This window comes from Ambystoma mexicanum, chromosome 1p, assembly GCF_040938575.1.
Source record: "Ambystoma mexicanum isolate Mex_15411 chromosome 1p, UKY_AmexF1_1, whole genome shotgun sequence".
In the NCBI taxonomy this organism is placed as follows: Eukaryota; Metazoa; Chordata; class Amphibia; order Caudata; family Ambystomatidae; genus Ambystoma; species Ambystoma mexicanum.
Genome location: NC_090921.1, coordinates 33,290,278 through 33,307,389, shown reverse-complemented (window position 1 = coordinate 33,307,389; position 17,112 = coordinate 33,290,278). Strand labels below are relative to the sequence as shown.

At 44.2% G+C, this 17,112-nt stretch overlaps 1 protein-coding gene across 1 annotated transcript in view; it reads left to right on the top strand.

The window, feature by feature from the left end:
* The window catches only part of LOC138565261 (zinc finger protein with KRAB and SCAN domains 1-like), a 183,085-nt gene extending 179,822 nt beyond the window's left edge, over positions 1 to 3,263 (top strand). Inside the window, exon 4 of the mRNA XM_069642967.1 lies at positions 1,986 to 3,263. Coding sequence (XP_069499068.1) covers positions 1,986 to 2,551 — 566 coding nt within the window. The 3' untranslated portion in view covers positions 2,552 to 3,263. The remainder of the gene's footprint in view (positions 1 to 1,985) is intronic.
* Positions 3,264 to 17,112: the final 13,849 nt, after the last annotated feature.

Here is a 17,112-nt window from a genome sequence, read left to right as displayed (position 1 = left end):
GTTACAAAAACTGCTTTGGTTGAATGGATCCTGGGATGCGGACAAAGTCCATTTATGTACGAAGAAGCTTCAATTTGTCATAATCCAGGGTTGCAAGTAGATAACAAGATGCTAAATTGGAGAAGTTTGGTCAACAAAGGTATTCTAAAGATTGAGGATGTCTTGAGAGATGAGAACATGATTACCTTTACGGGGCTAGTGGAGCGATTTGGATTGGGTAATAGGGAATATGGAAGATATAGAACTTTAGAGAAGTTATTGACAGAAAGACTAAAGATGGTGAGTTTACCAATGACTGGAAAGCCAAACGTTTGTGAATTGTTTGATTCACCTCCTCGTATGGTGTCAACTTTTATTAAGTTGATGTCAATGGAGAATCATATGCATGAGTCATGGGAAAAACTATTCATTGTCTGGGCTACAGATTTAGGGAAGGATATCCCGCGCAAAGTGTGGGAGGGGGCATGGAACGTGGCGATACAGGCTAAGACGGATCTGAAATTTTGATATATTCACCAACGGGTTCTAAGCTGCATATATTGGACTCCAGAGAGAATTAATCTGAGGAGCTCGATTGGTAACAATACATGCTGGGGATGTCAACAGACGAAGGGTACATTGTTACATATGCTTTGGAATTGTAATAGAGTGAAGGATTTTAGGAGGGATGTACTTGACAGAATTGATGCAACTAGGAATATCTCATTTCTGCGTACTTCTCTGGCAGCGATTCTCCTATCAAAGGAGGGTAGGTGTGAAGATGCATGTGATTCATATGCTTGGATAGATAAAGCTTTACTGATGGCAACCAAGCAAATTAGGAAGGTCTGGAAGACGAGAAAGAAGCCGCTGATTGAAAATTGGCTACTAGATATGCAAACACTTTCAGGTTTTGAAAAAGTTCAATCAGTAAGGCAGGAATGGGAGGGAGAGTACTTTGAGTTATGGGGACCCTTTAATGAGTTATATGGGTGTTTGTAGGTGGGGGCATTGACATGTAATATATAGGAAGAAGTCTCTTAGAAGGATATGTGTTAAGGTGGTGGGGCAATTGTAAAGTTTGTGTTGAGTCTTGTTGTTTGTGTTGTCTTCATGATTTAACCATTGGGATTTTGAGGTTGGAATGTTTTCCTGCTCTCTCATGATTTGTTATTTGTTAAAATGTTCATTTATTGTTGGACGTTTGAATATTTGATATTTATATTATCCCAACGTTTTGGTTAAATGCTATATTTTTTGAAAAAATGTATATAAAGAGGATAAAAAAAAGATGAAAAATAATAGCTATGACGAATAACGCATGGAATACATGACAAGAAAACTGGCTCAGATAGAGTTTGCAATCAGCAGCAGCTCCTTCTGGGAACTATGAGAAACAGCTATTAATAATGGCCAAATATTGACAGACATCACCACTGGAAACCTCACAGAGGTCTAAAGGTGAACCCAAAGAAAAAGTGTACAATGTGTTGGTGTCGTGAAATGCATAATAATTAATTGTAAAAGTTATGAAACGTACAAAATGTGTAATACATGTTGGGAAACTGATCAGATATTTGTTTTCCTGGTTAATTATTAAAGAGCATTTAAATTGTCAAAATGACTGAGTTTTTTTTTTTAGTGTTCTTGTGCCAGAACCTTAGTCCTCACTTAACCTTTAGTTCCGCTCTGTCCTTTGCGTTTCAGTTGGGTGTGGGATGTCACTACTGCTACCCCTAGCATTTTGTTGAAATGAGGTCACTGAAATACAAATGCACTGTCATGCGGTACAGAGGTTGTAGGATCTATTTATGTTAGATTATGATGCATTTTTAGGCTGCCTAGTTTCTAATCTTTTGATTCCTACATTTCATCTGAGGAACATATGCATTCCCTCAGAATTCCATAGTGTGTTTGTTAGTGGAGGATGGGAACACAGTCCCTTTTCCACAACATTTTAGGATGTGTGATGGCAAGCAATAACTTGAACTTATTTCTTTCAACAGAAAATGGGTCTGTTATCAAAACGGAAAACCTGAAACTAACCCTTCAAAGATGGACTATCCAGAGGGACCCTACAGGAGATGGGCAAGGCCCGCCTCACAAACTGATGAAGGAATCGACAGACTCGCAGAAACCCCCAATGTCTTCCACATGTACTGAATGTGGGGAAAGCTTCACTCAGCCCTCACAACTGTACTTGCATCAGAAATTCCACAGACGTGCCAGACCACACCAGTGTAAAGAGTGCGGGTTGTACTTCACCTGGCGCTCACTTCTGCATATACATCAGAGATCCCACACAGGGGAGAGACCGTACCAGTGTGCACACTGTGAGAAACGCTTCTCTCAGATCGGAAACCTGCAGAATCATCAGATGATCCATTCTGGGGAGAAGCCCTTTGAGTGCACGGAATGTGGGAAGCGTTTTAATCAAATGTCAAATCTTAAGATACATCAAAGAATACATTCAGGAGAGAAGCCCTATGAGTGCACAGAATGTGGTAAACACTTTATTCGGACATCGCACCTTCAAAGGCATCAAAAGGTACATTCTGGGAAGAAGCAATGAGTGTGCACCAACTGCGCTAAGCTCTTTACTTGGGTATATTTGGTTATAATATGGTATACTACCTGAGATATGGGTTGACTGACAGCAGACGTAACCTCTATACTCCACACTACTGTAGAGAATTCACTTGAATGCTAGGCTCCAATTGGAATGGCATTAAGTGCGACTACAACAAAATGGAAAATATTTGGGGTGCCGCACATACTCTTCATTCTCACTGCTATGGGGTTTATAATACACTGGGCACCGAAAGAGTGGAAGGAACCAGAGCACAACATTAACTTGACAAGCCCTGACTCAGAATAAAGTTCATTATGTCACCATTGAATTAAGACCAGTGAATGAAGGACGACACTTAGCACTTAGTTTATCGTTTCACATATATTGATAAACAATTTCTTCAAAACAATTTCAGATTTTATTCTATATAAATCAGTAAAAGTAAATCAATTTACAAACATCAATTTACAAAACAAAGTTAATACAAAAATTCTCGGCTCACACACACAAATTACCACCATCCAGTCACTCTCATTCTATCTTCACACACTTCATCCATATGTGACCATCTAAGTCGGTCACCTCCTTCAATTCACAATGTTTCACAATATCTAGTTCCCTCTGTCCATTATCTGGTAACACAATCTGTATCTCACTATTTCCACAGATTTGATTAACTTTTAATGATTTGTATAGAATACAAAAAATGTTTTGAAGAAATTGTTTATCAATATATGTAAAACGATAAACTAAGTACTAAGTGTCGTCCCTCGTCCACTGGTTGTTACTCACCACGCCTATACTGCCAGGGGCGATGTCGTCTCGGAGGTAGGCGAAGCCACAAAAGCCAAGATTGACACCGAGCCTGATTCGAAAACGACCTCCCAGAATACAGCCCTCCTCAACTTGAGGGAAACTCTTTTTTACGATACACCCCTCTGCTGTTGTAAAGAGACAGACAGAGGATTTGATCCCACAAAAGAACGGGGAATACATGCACCGCTTACACCAATGCTGAAAAAGAAATAACAAGCATTAATGGTCTGCACAAGTAATATCAAATGCAATCCCCCTATAGAACAGAGAAAGTACCTTGAATACACTGTTAAGGACGGGAATTCCCAGACCTAGGAAAGGGAGAATATTACTGGATGGATAGAAGTTCTAAACGCCACCCCCCTCCTACTCAAGAATTTCGTTCTTACCAACTAATATGATGCCACAGGTCAAGTGATAAGAACAGGCCAAACCAGAATAGGAATCAACGACAGGAAAAAATAACAAATGGGAAGGTTAGTATGGGAACCTGACCCGGGCAGCAGGAGGGACGCACTGGTGACGGGATGGTGCACTGGTTCAGCAGAGCGTTCTAAGTGCACTTGACTAGTCAGGGTATTGGTAGTTCATTGGGAAACCAATTGAGTTTCAGGAAATAGTAAGTTGGATTCTGGGAAAAGTAGTTCAGATGCACTGGTAGGAGAAAACTGGAGAGCAATAAACAATATACACTGTCCCCAGAAAAACTCGGAGTAGCTTACCACAGCTGGAAGAACCTGGCTCTTATTCAAGAGACGCCGAGGATGTAAATTGGGCAATGCTGTTCTCTCGATGCCGCGTGCAGCAGGTAAGCCAATTGAAAGCGGGTCCTACTGTGATCTGCAGTGGAGGCAGTACTCGGAACAAGTAGAAGGAAGGATTCCCGCGGAGGTAAACGCAGTGACCAGAACAGTAAGAGAAATCAGGTCGAATGCAGTCCAGGGATTGTTACCAGGAAGACAAAGACTGTACGAATTCGGAAGGCAGGAGCTGGTCGGAGGATGAAGCAGGGTCAGAAGCCGGGTGATCAAACAAGAAGACGAAAGGTAGTTCGCAGGTAAGAGTCCAAGGAATAACTTCAATTAGAGGCATGGGACAACAGGAAGAGAACCTATTTAACTTCCTGAACTGGGCGGAGCATGAACGTGAGTAAGACGCCGCAGCGTACGTCGGGTCCTCATGTGACTCGGAAAACGGGCCTTTGTTGATATTCTCCATGGCAACCTCCATCTCTTCCATACGGAAGGGTTTCTGGACAGAAACTTACCACGGGAGTGAGTCCCGATCTTAAATATCATCTGTGGTTTCTGCGCGGCCAAGGTCCTGCGCATAACACTGGTCCATATTGTTGTTCTTATATATGATGTATAGCCTGAAGGACCAGGGTTCATAATCAGGCACCCCTTTTTGGTTTGATACCATAGAATAAAGGACTTACCAACCAGAAAATGCAAACACTGGCAGAATAATGAATAACATAGGAATAGGGGAGGAAAAATAACCAAGGCACCACTGGAAAAAAGTAACCAATAGAACGCGCAATAATGGAAGGGCTACACTTCTAATGGGAAATCCAAGGAATCGCTGTTGTAATGAAACAATGTTTAACAGTGCAGGCTGCTGGAAGTCCATACATCTGGGTTGTGTGTACCCATCCAAATGAAACCGTTCAAGTAAACGAAGTAAGACTGAGCCACTTTCTCTCCCCCGGATTGGTGTGAATTTCCCCCGCCCCCAGGCTCCAAGTATTAGTGTGTTAAGTTGGGCATAATGGGGATTATAGGCTGTTGTCAAGAGCCACTTTTTGAGCGGTTGGGGTGGAGGTGGTGAAGAAGTCCCCCACAGAAATGACTGAATAAAGTGGTGCCAAATAGTGAATTGTAGGTGAAAAGACGTTGTTAGAGTCCTTGAGACACTGAGTTATCTTATGTTCTGCTCTCTCTGCTGGTAGGATTCAACATTTTGGGTGATTTGATTGACAAATTGGTTTCTGATTGGTTTTGGAATTGTTTGGGGGTGAAACCTTTCACTGACTCTTGCACGTAGACATTTCTTGAAAAGTATTCATGTTGTGTTAGGGGAAAATATTTATTTGTAATGTGTTGCTTTGGACGGGTGGGATCTATGTGATCACTGCACTGGCCGTAATGTCGACTATGAAAATGTCGACTCCCATAACAGCGCAGTGCAGTGATCAGATGAATTACTTTGCCCACATCCCCCGACCCGCTCCCCTCCAGTTACCTTTACGTGTGACCCCGCGCTATCCCTGCAGCATCAGCGGGTAAGAACTGACACTGCAGATTCCTTTATCTTTTTAACTTTCTTGTCCCCCGCAACTCACAACATGGTTGCAGTAATGCAAGTCAGAATGTTTGAAAATGCTGACTGCACAGTAAATACACAGTCAGCATTTTCTAGTCGCAGTTATGGTATGTTTCTGATGGGAGGGAACAAATGGAAATGCATTGGATGTGTATGAATTATAAAGTAAAGGATATGTATGATTTTATAATATGTTGTTTTATTGGTGTATTATTTGTGTTAAAGTTTTATAAACTAAAGACACAGTAAAAAAAAAAAAAGGAATTGGAGATCCAAATGCCCTTAAGAAATAGATGAAAAAGCGATCGATCGTAAGGCGTTGTGGATATGCATCTCCTCAGAGGTTATGACGATGGGTGGCCAAACCTGCAAAGAGATTTACATTGTAGATATGCATCTCCTCAGAAGTGATGACAGGGTGGCCAATCATGCAACGAGATTTACATTGTGGATATGCATCTTCTCAGAATTGATGACAGAGTGGGCAGTCATTAAAAGAGATTCACATTGTTGATATGCATCTCCCCAGAAGCGATGACGAGGGATGGCCAATCATGAAAAGAGATTTACATTGCGGATATGCATCTCCCCAGAAATGGTGAGGAGGGGTGGCCAAATCTGCAAAGACATTTACATTGTGGATATGTCTCTCCCCAGAAGTGATGATGAGGGGGTACCAATCCAGCAAAGACATTTACACTGTGTGTATGCATCTCTGCAGAAGTGATGACGAGGGGTGGCCAATCATGCAAGAGATTTACGTTGTGGATATGCATCTCCCCAGACGTGATGACGAAGGGTAGCCAATCCTGCAAAGAGATTTACATTATGGATATGCATCTCCCCAGACGTGATGACGTGGGGGGGCAATCAAGCAAAGAGATGTACATTGTGGATATGCATCTCTCCAGAAGTGATCGCAAGGTGTGGACAATCCTGCAAAGAGATTTACATTGTGGCAATGCATCTCCCCAGAAGTGATGACGAAGGGTAGCCAATCATGCAAAGAGATTTACATTGTGGATATGCATCTCATCAGAAGTTATGACAGGGTGGCCAATCATGCAAAGAGATTCATATTGTGGATGTGCATCTCCCCAGAAGCGATGAGGGGTGGCCAATCATGCAAAGAGATTTACATTGTGGATATGCATCCTCCCCAGAATTGATGACGAGGGGTGGCCATTCATGCAAAGAAATGTACGTTCTGGATAAGCATCTCCCCAGAAGTGATGAAGAGGGGTGGCCAATCATGCAAAGAAATTCACATTGTGGATATGCATCTCCTCAGAAGTGATGACAGGGTGGCCAATCATGCAAAGAGATTTACATTGTGGATGTGCATCTCCCCAGAAGTGATGATGAGGGGTGGCCAATCATGCAAAGAGATTTACATTGTGGATGTGCATCTCCCCAGAAGTGATGATGAGGGGTGGCCAATCATGAAAAGAGATTTACATTCTGGATATGCATCTCCCCAGAAGTGATGACAAAGGGTAGTCAATCCTGCAAAGAGAATTACATTGTGGATATGTATTTCCCCAGAATTGGTGAGGAGGGGTGCTCAATCCTGCAAAGACATTTACATTGTGGATATGCATGTCTGCAGAAGTGATGACGCGGGGTGGCCAATCATGCAAAGAGATTCACATTGTGGATATGCATCTCCTCAGAAATGATGATGAGAATTGGCCAATCATGCAAAGAGATTTGCATTGTGGATATGCATCTCGCCAGAAGTGATGACGGGGGGCAAACATGCAAAGAGATTTACATTGTGGATATGCATCTCGCCAGAAGTGATGACGGGGGGCAAACATGCAAAGAGATTTACATTGTGGATATGCATCTCCCTAGAAGTGTTGATGAGGGGTGGCCAATCATGCAAAGAGATTTACATTGTGGATATGCATCTCCCCAGAAGTGACAGTGAGTTTTGGCAAATCCTGCTAAGAGATTTATATTGTGGATATGCATCACCCCAGAAGTGATGACAGGGGGGAGAGAGAAATCATGCAAAGAGATTTACATTGTGGATATGCATCTTCCCAGAGGTCATAACGATGGGTGGCCAATCCTGCAGAGATTTACATTGTGGAAATGTATCTCCCCAGAATTGGTGAGGAGGGGTGGTCAATCCTGCAAAGACATTTACATTGTGGATATGCATGTCTGCAGAAGTGATGACAAGGGGTGGCCAATCATGCAAAGAGATTTACGTTGTGAATGTGCATCTCCTCAGAAGTGATGATGGGGGGGGGGGTAATAAGGCAAAGAGATGCACATTATGGATATGCATCTCCCCAGAAGTGATCGCACAGTGTGGACAATCCTGCAAAGAGATTTACATTTTAGATATGCATCTCCCCAGAAGCGATCACACAGTGTGGACAATCCTGCAAAGAGATTCACATTGTAGATATGCATCTCCCTAGAAGTGGTTGCACGGTGTGGACAATCCTGCAAAGAGATTTACATTGTGGCTATGCATCCCTCCAGAAGTGATGACGAAGGGTAGCCAATCCTGCAAAGAGATTTACATTGTGGATATGCATCTCCTCAGAAGTGATGATGAGGGGTGGCCAATCATGCAAAGAGATTTACATTTGGATATGCATCTCCCCAGAAATGATGATGAGGGGTGGCCAAACATGCAAAGAGATTTACATTGTGGATATGCATCCTCCCCAGAATTGATGGAGTGGTGGCCAATCAGGCAAAGAGATTCACATTGTGGATATGAATCTCCCCAGATGGGATGACGAGGGGTGGCCAATTACGTAAAGAGATTTACATTGTGGATATCCATCTCCCCAGAAGTGATGACGAGGGGTGGTCAATCATGCAAAGAAATTCACATTATGGATATGCATCTTCCCAGAGGTTATAAAGATGGTTGTCCAATCCTGCAAAGAGATTTACATTGTGAATATGCATCTCCCCAGAAGTGATGACAAAGGGTAGTCAACCCTGCAAAGAGATTTACATTGTGGATATGCATCTCCCTAGAAGTGAGGATATGGGCTGGGGGGGGCAATCATGCAAAGAGATTTACATTGTGGATATGCATCTCCCCAAAAGTGATGAGGGGTGGCCAATCATGCAAAGGGATTTACATTGTGAATAAACATCTCCCCACAAGTGATGACGATGGGTGGCCAATCCTGCAAAGAGATTTACATTGTGGATATGCATCTCCTCAGAAGTGATGACAGGGTGGCCAATCACGCAAAGAGATTTACATTGTGGATGTGCATCTTCCCAGAAGTGATGATGTGGGATGGCCAATCATGCAAAGAGATTTACATTGTGGATGTGCATCTCCCCAGAAGTGACGATGAGGGGTGGCCAATCAGGCAAAGAGATTTACATTGTGGATATGCATCTCCCCAGAAGTGATGAAGAAGGGTAGTTAATCCTGCAAAGAGATTTACATTATGGATATGCAACTCCACAGAAGTGATGACGTGGGGGGGGGGGCAATCCTGCAAAGAGATGTACATTGTGGATATGCATCTCCTCAGAAGTGATGACAGGGTGGCCAATCACGCAAAGAGATTTACATTGTGGATGTGCATCTTCCCAGAAGTGATGATGTGGGATGGCCAATCATGCAAAGAGATTTACATTGTGGATATGCATCTCCTCAGAAGTGATGACAGGGTGGCCAATCACGCAAAGAGATTTACATTGTGGATGTGCATCTTCCCAGAAGTGATGATGTGGGATGGCCAATCATGCAAAGAGATTTACATTGTGGATGTGCATCTCCCCAGAAGTGACGATGAGGGGTGGCCAATCAGGCAAAGAGATTTACATTGTGGATATGCATCTCCCCAGAAGTGATGAAGAAGGGTAGTTAATCCTGCAAAGAGATTTACATTATGGATATGCAACTCCACAGAAGTGATGACGTGGGGGGGGGGGGGGCAATCCTGCAAAGAGATGTACATTGTGGATATGCATCTCCCCAGAAGTGATGAAGTGGGGTGGCCAATCATGCTAAGAGATGTACATTGTGGATATGCATCTCCCCAGTGGGGTGGCCAATCATGCAAAGAGATTTACATTGTGGATATGCATCCTCCCCTGAATTGATGACGAGGGGTGGCCATTCATGCAAAGAAATGTACATTGTGGATAAGCATCTCCCCAGAAGTGATCACGAGGGGTGTCCAAACCTGCAAAGACATTTACATTGTGGATATGCATTTCCTCAGAAGTGATGATAGGGTGGTCAATCATGCAAATAGATTTATATTGTGGATGTGCATCCTCCCCTGAATTGATGACAAGGGGTGGCCATTCATGCAAAGAAATTCACATTGTGGATATGCATCTCCTCAGAGGTTATGACGATGGGTGTCCAAACCTGCAAAGACATTTACATTGTGGACATGCATTTCCTCAGAAGTGATGATAGGGTGGCCAATCATGCAAATAGATTTATATTGTGGATGTGCATCTGCCCAGAAGAGATGATGAGGGGTGGCCAATCACGCAAAGAGATTTACATTGTGGATGTGCATCTCCCCAGAAGTGATGGTGAGGGGTGACCAACCATGCAAAGAGATTTACATTGTGGATATGCATCTCCTCAGAAGTGATGACAGAGTGGACAATCATGCAAAGAGATTCATATTGTGGATGTGCATCTCCCCAGAAGTGATGATGAGGGGTGGCCAATCATGCAAAGAGATTTACATTGTGGATATGCATCTCCTCAGAAGTGATGACAGAGTGGGCAATCATGCAAAGAGATTTACATTGTGGATATGCATCTCCTCAGAAGTGATGACAGAGTGGACAATCATGCAAAGAGATTCATATTGTGGATGTGCATCTCCCCAGAAGTGTTGAGGGGTGGCCAATCATGCAAAGATATGTACCTTGTGGATATGCATCTCCCCAGAAATAATGATGATGGGTGGCCAATCATGCAAAGAGATTTACATTATGGATATGCATCCTCCCCAGAATTGATGACGAGGGGTGGCCAATCATGCAAAGAAATTCACATTGTGGATATGCACCTCCTCAGAGGTTATGACGATGGGTGGCCAAACCTGCAAAGAGATTTACATTGTGGATATGCATCTCCTCAGTAGTGATGACAGGGTGGCCATTCATGCAAAGAGATTTACATTGTGGATGTGCATCTCCCCAGAAGTGACGATGAGGGGTGGCCAATCATGCAAAGAGATTTACATTGTGGATATGCATCTCCTCAGAAGTGATGACAGGATGGGCAATCATGCAAAGAGATTTACATTGCGGATATGCATCTCCTCGGAAATGATGATGAGCAATGGCCAATCATGCAAAGAGATTTACATTGTGGATATGCATCTCCCCAGAAGTGATGATGTGGGGTGGCCAATCATGCAAAGAGATTGACATTGTGGATTTGCATCTCCCCAAAAGTGATGAAGGGTGGCCAATCATGCAAAGAGATTTACATTGTGGATATGCATCCTCCCCAGAATTGATGACAAGGGATGGCCATTCATGCAAAGGAATTTACATTGTGAATAAACATCTACCCAGAAGTGATGACGTTGGGTGGCCAATCCTGCAAAGAGATTTATATTGTGGATATGCATCCCCTCAGAAATGATGACAGGTTGGCCAATCACGCAAAGAGATTTACATTGTGGATGTGCATCTCCCCAGAAGTGACGATGAGGTGTGGCCAATCAGGCAAAGAGATTTACATTGTGGATATGCATCTACCCAGAAGTGATAGCGAGGTGTGGCCAATCCTGCAAAGAGATTTACCTTGTGGATATGTATTTCCTCTGAAGTGATGACAAGGAATGGCCAATCATCTGAAGAGATTTACATTGCGGATGTGCATCTCCTCAGAAGTGATGACAGGGTGGTCAATCATGCAAAGAGATTCACTTTGTGGATATGCATCTCCCCAGAAATGGTGAGGAGGGGTGGCCAATCCTGCAAAGACATTTACATTGTGGATATGTCTCTCCCCAGAAGTGATGATGAGGGGGGACCAATCCAGCAAAGACATTTACACTGTGGATATGCATCTCCCCAAAAGTTATGGTGAGGGGTGGCTAATCCTGCAAAGAGACTTACACTGTGGATATACATCTCCCCAGAAGTGATCGCAAGGTAGGGACAATCCTGCAAAGTGATTTACATTGTGGCTATGCTTCTCCCCAGACGTGATGACGAAGGGTAGCCAATCCTGTAAAGAGATGTACATTGTGGATATGCATCTCCCCAGAAGTGATGAAGTGGGGTGGTCAATCATGCTAAGAGATGTACATTGTGGATATGCTTCTCCCCAGAAGTGATGATGTGGGGTGGCCAATCATGCAAAGAGATGTACATTGTGGATATGCATCTCCCCAGAAGTGATGAAGTGGGGTGGCCAATCATGCAAAGAGATTCATATTGTGGATGTGCATCTCCCCAGAAGCGATGAGGGGTGGCCAATCATGCAAAGATATTTACCTTGTGGATATGCATCTCCGCAGAAATGATGATGATGGGTGGCCAATCATGCAAAGAGATTTACATTGTGGATATGCATCCGCCCCAGAATTGATGACGAGGGGTGGCCATTCATGCAAAGAAATTTACATTCTGGATAAGCATCTCCCCAGAAGTGATGATGAGGGGTGGCCAATCATGCAAAGAAATTCACATTGTGGATATGCATCTCCTCAGAGGTTATGACGATGGGTGGCCAAACCTGCAAAGAGATTTACATTGTAGATATGCATCTCCTCAGAAGTGATGACAGGGTGGCCAATCATGCAAAGAGATGGAGAGGGCATATTGTTCTGTGATGGGTATTGTTACAAATTGGGGTCAGGAGAAACAGTGGCGGGTTTCGCAGTAACAATGGGTGAAACCGTAGTAGACATGGGGATGTCTCCCAGAGAAATCTGCACAAGCAGCAGAATTACATGCATTGATCAGGGCACTGAAATGCAGCAAAGGCAAGTCTGTCACCATATATATCGATTCAGCATATGCACATGGGGTGGTTTCCAACTTTGGGAGACTTTGGGCTGAAAGAGGGTTCCTCACTTCACAGGGCACAAAGGTTAAGCATGCTGCACTAATATGTGAGTTATTGAATGTTCTGACACTACCCACCAGGGTAGCAGGGGATAAATGTGCAGCCCATCGTAAGGTAGTGGATTATGTGTCTCAGGGGAATGATCTAGCAGATATGACTGCCAAATATGCTGCAGAAAATTGTACAGATGATGCCACAAGGCAATTATATGTGTGGGATGAGGGAGGAAGGGATGGATGTGGGAAACCAGGTGGCAAAAATCCAAGAGGATGCTACGAAGGAAGAAAGGAAACTGGCACATGAACGCAGATATATATCAACTTGAGAGTGGAGCATGGGTGAATATGGTGACAGAAAGATGGATGTTGCCAAACACTTATCTCCATGTTGTAGTAAGTGTTACACATGGACCATAAATGCAAGGACGATGGAAAGTGTGCTAAAAACTGTTTGGCAAAACAAAAGAATTGGTCCATATTGCAGACAATGGGCAAAGAAAAGTGAAATTTGAGTGATGTATAATGTTGGCAAGGGCGTGCTGGCCCTGGCAGAACACTGTAAGCTGCCCACTCAGCCTTTTGAAGTAGTTTACATGGATTTCACACATCTAGAATCTGTAAACAAGTTTGATTACTGCCTGGTGATGAAATGTGGATACTCTGGTTGGGTGGAAGCCTTTCCCCTTCGAGAGAATACTGCTACTTCAACTGCATATTAAAACATTGGGTGCCCCTGTATGCAGTCCCTACCTACTGGTGGTCGGATAACGGACCCCACTCCACGGGTGAGGTAGTGGGAATGGTATGTAAGGCATTGTGAATTGATCAAAGATTCCACAGTTTTTCACCCCCAGTCAGCATGGATCATAGAGGGCACCAATAAGGTTCTGAAGAATAAGTTGGCAAAGGCGTGTGCAGAAACAGGCCTGAAATGGCCTGATGCTTTGCCCCTGGCACTACTGAGCATGAGAACAATGCCTAAACAAACTCACAGGCTGTCCCCCTTTGACATCGTTATGGGCCGGCAACCCAGTATTGGTACTCCTGTGAATCCCAAGAAATTGTCTGAATAAGTATGGCCAGCACTATAACAGTATTGTATTGCATTGGCTAACAGGCTTCTTTCCATACATGCGCAAGTGAAAGATGCAGCACCCTTGCCACCCATTGGAACAGGCCACAATTTGAAACCAGGTGACTGGGTAGTTCTGAAGGCCTTTGACAGAACCAGCGGTCTGCAACCCCGCTGGAAAGGACCCTTTCAGGTACTATTGACGACCCAGACTGCGGTTAAAGTGGACAGTAAGCCGCATTGGTACCATGCCAATTATGTCAAGCGGACAGCGGATCTAGAAATAGCACAATCGCCCAAGTTGCAACCAGATCTTTTACTCTCGGCCCAAGCCCCACCTCCCACGGATGCCCTCAGGTGCAATCTCAGATCACGAAAGGTATATGTGCCAGGCAACGAGTAAGGACTGCGAATTGAACTTTGATTGTTAAGGAACAAACTCTTTTGTCGGTCAGAGCAGTACGCAGCCTTGCCAAAGACGATGAGCGATTGCTCGAAGGGCCTCCGGCACTCCCCTCCTGGGACTGGCACGACTTGATGTGAGCAATCGGCTCGAAGGGCCTCCGGCGTTCCCCTCCTGGGACAGTCACAATGAGACGTGGGACAGATCGGTGAAAGGGTCGCCAGTGAGGCCCGTACATTTAGGGTACAAGGACACTGGAGCTTTAAATAGTTTATCGTTTGCGTGGAGGTTGTCCACACAGATTGCTAGGCGCTCCAACCAGCTGCTACGAGCATACACTATATTAAGAAAGAAGGATATTGGAAATGGAGGCACCGCCAGGATACAGAAAAATTAAGGTAAAGGTTGACAAGTATGCCGGTACGACAAAGCAAAAGAGTGTGGGACTCTTGATTATGATGGGATTGTGTGTATTTTTATGGTATCTGGAACACCCTTCAATGTATGAGATGAAAAACCTTTTACCAGATGAGGGTCCTCCCAACAATACTGATATTAAGTATGTGCATAGTAGAGACAAACATGAGCATGACGAATTTTCCGATGACGAGGGAAGAATAGCTATGTGCGATTAATGGACAAGACGCAAAGGGCATTGAATATATCAGAATGTTGGATATGTAGTCATGTTCCCCGCCACTTTGGGGATGGGATACCCCCCCTTGTACGCTTTTGCTGTATCCGAATTTGACAGTTGTATCCTATTATGGATGACGGTCTATTGGAGGAAGGTCCCTTCGGTGGATATGTACAATACCTCCAGGTGTTTTACAATGAATGCATCAGAAATGTTGGCAGAGGTAAATCGTAAAGTGGTTACGGAGGGACTCACGTTCACCATGGGAGACCTCTCCGAACGGATAAGAATAGGGAAACTGCCCCCACCCCCGAAGTATCTGTATCAAGAGGTTAGGAAGAGGGACCGTCCCGGGTTGCAATACAACATACGATCTCTCCAACTACACCAGAAGGTTGGGTGATATTAAGGGATATGCATATGTATGTAACAAGAAGGCCTATTTATGGTTGTCTTGAGATTCTCTCATCGGGACCTTTTATTTTGCACGCATAATACCAGCGGCCGTGGTTTATACCCCGAAGGAAATGTATGACAGACATAGGCACGAGAGGGAGCTGGGACAGAAGCCGGTCCAGGAGGACACTGATTTGGATATCCTTCTGGACATAGTTAAAGCTATGGTGTTACCTGTTGGGATATTTTTGAACAGCCAGGAGGTACGAAGACTGAGTAGAGCAGTAGAGTCCCTCATTAGAGAAACTTCAGACATCCGGACTACTATTACGTATGAGATGAAAGCAACCCGATTGTTGGCCCTCCAAAATAGGTATGTCTTGGAAATGTTGACCGCAGAAAGGGGCGGGGTTTGCAAAATGGTGGGCTCCCAATGTTGCATGCATATACCCGGTGCCAGTGAAGGGGTGTTGGCAGGTATCTGCAGGTTACACAAGATTGCAGATAGCATTCATCATGAGAGTGGAACACGGGATAGTTGGTGGATGAAATTGTTAAAAGTACTGGGCTGGAAATTATTGACCCCAATACTGGTAATAGCAGGGCTGGTGTTGACTGTTTGCCTCTGTGTACAATGTTTTCAATGTTGATGGGATGTTGTGTGGACTGCTGTGGCAGAACAGTGGAGAAATGAGTAAAGGCACCCCACAAAGAAAGAAACTAGAACGGATGATGTGGGCACAGGAGATGGACAACCTGAACAAAATTGAAGTGTGATCTTGCTCGGCATGAGCAAAAGGGCCGAATTGTGGGTGCAGGAATTGGTGCAAAGCTGTGCTCATGCCGAGGAAAGATCTTTTCTATGACCTTTAATGAAAGGGGCGATTGCGTGCAAAGGGACAACAGTGGAAACTTTGCATGGTTATCTTTAGATTGCAAGAAATGTGTGAAGAGCGAGCGGTTTGGGCTTGGCATGCCAAGGCATATTAGTCATAAGCAGGTGTGAGCCAATTCTCAGAATCTTCATGCCTTAAGAGGAAGGCGTGGACAATGTTCGTGCAGCCGCAGGCTTAACTGCTATTCCGCAAGAATGTGTTCCGTAACTTGCCCTTTGTTAATGTGAAACATAAAAACCACAGCCAAGAAACTGTCAAATGCTTATGCAAATGAAGCTTCCTGTGTACATGCAAGTCGTGTGTACCATATGAACCAATGTAATCAGGAATGTATGAAAGGTGTGTGTAAACTGTGCTCAGGATCTCACTTCTCGTTCTCCTCCAAGAACGTCAGAAGTCCAGCCCATTCGCAAATGATGATAATAAACTACTAGACTTGACCAACCGTCTGAGTCTGATCTTTTTCGTGCCGTCACTTGGACAGGCCTGAGGCGAGCTGAAGTGTACCCTCATGTAGCCAATCCTGCAAAGAGATTTACATTATCGATATGCATCTCCCCAGAAGTGATGACGGGAGGGGCAATCATGCAAAGAGATGTACATTGTGGATATGCACCTCCCCAGAAGTGATGATGTGAGGTGGCCAATCAGGCAAAGAGATTTACATTGTGGTGGATATGCATCTCCCCAGAAGTGAAGATGGGGGGGCAATCATGCAAAGAGATTTACATTGTGGATATGCATCTCCCCAGAAGTGATTGCAAGGTGTGGCCAATCCTGCAAAGAGATTTACATTGTGGATGTGCATCTCCCCAGAAGTGATGACGAGGGGTGGCCAATCATGCAAAGAAATTCACATTGTGGATATCCCTCTCCACAGAAGTGATGACAAAGGGTAGCCAATCCTGCGAAGAGATTTACATTGTGGATATGCATCTCCTCAGAAGTGATGACAGGGTGGGCAAT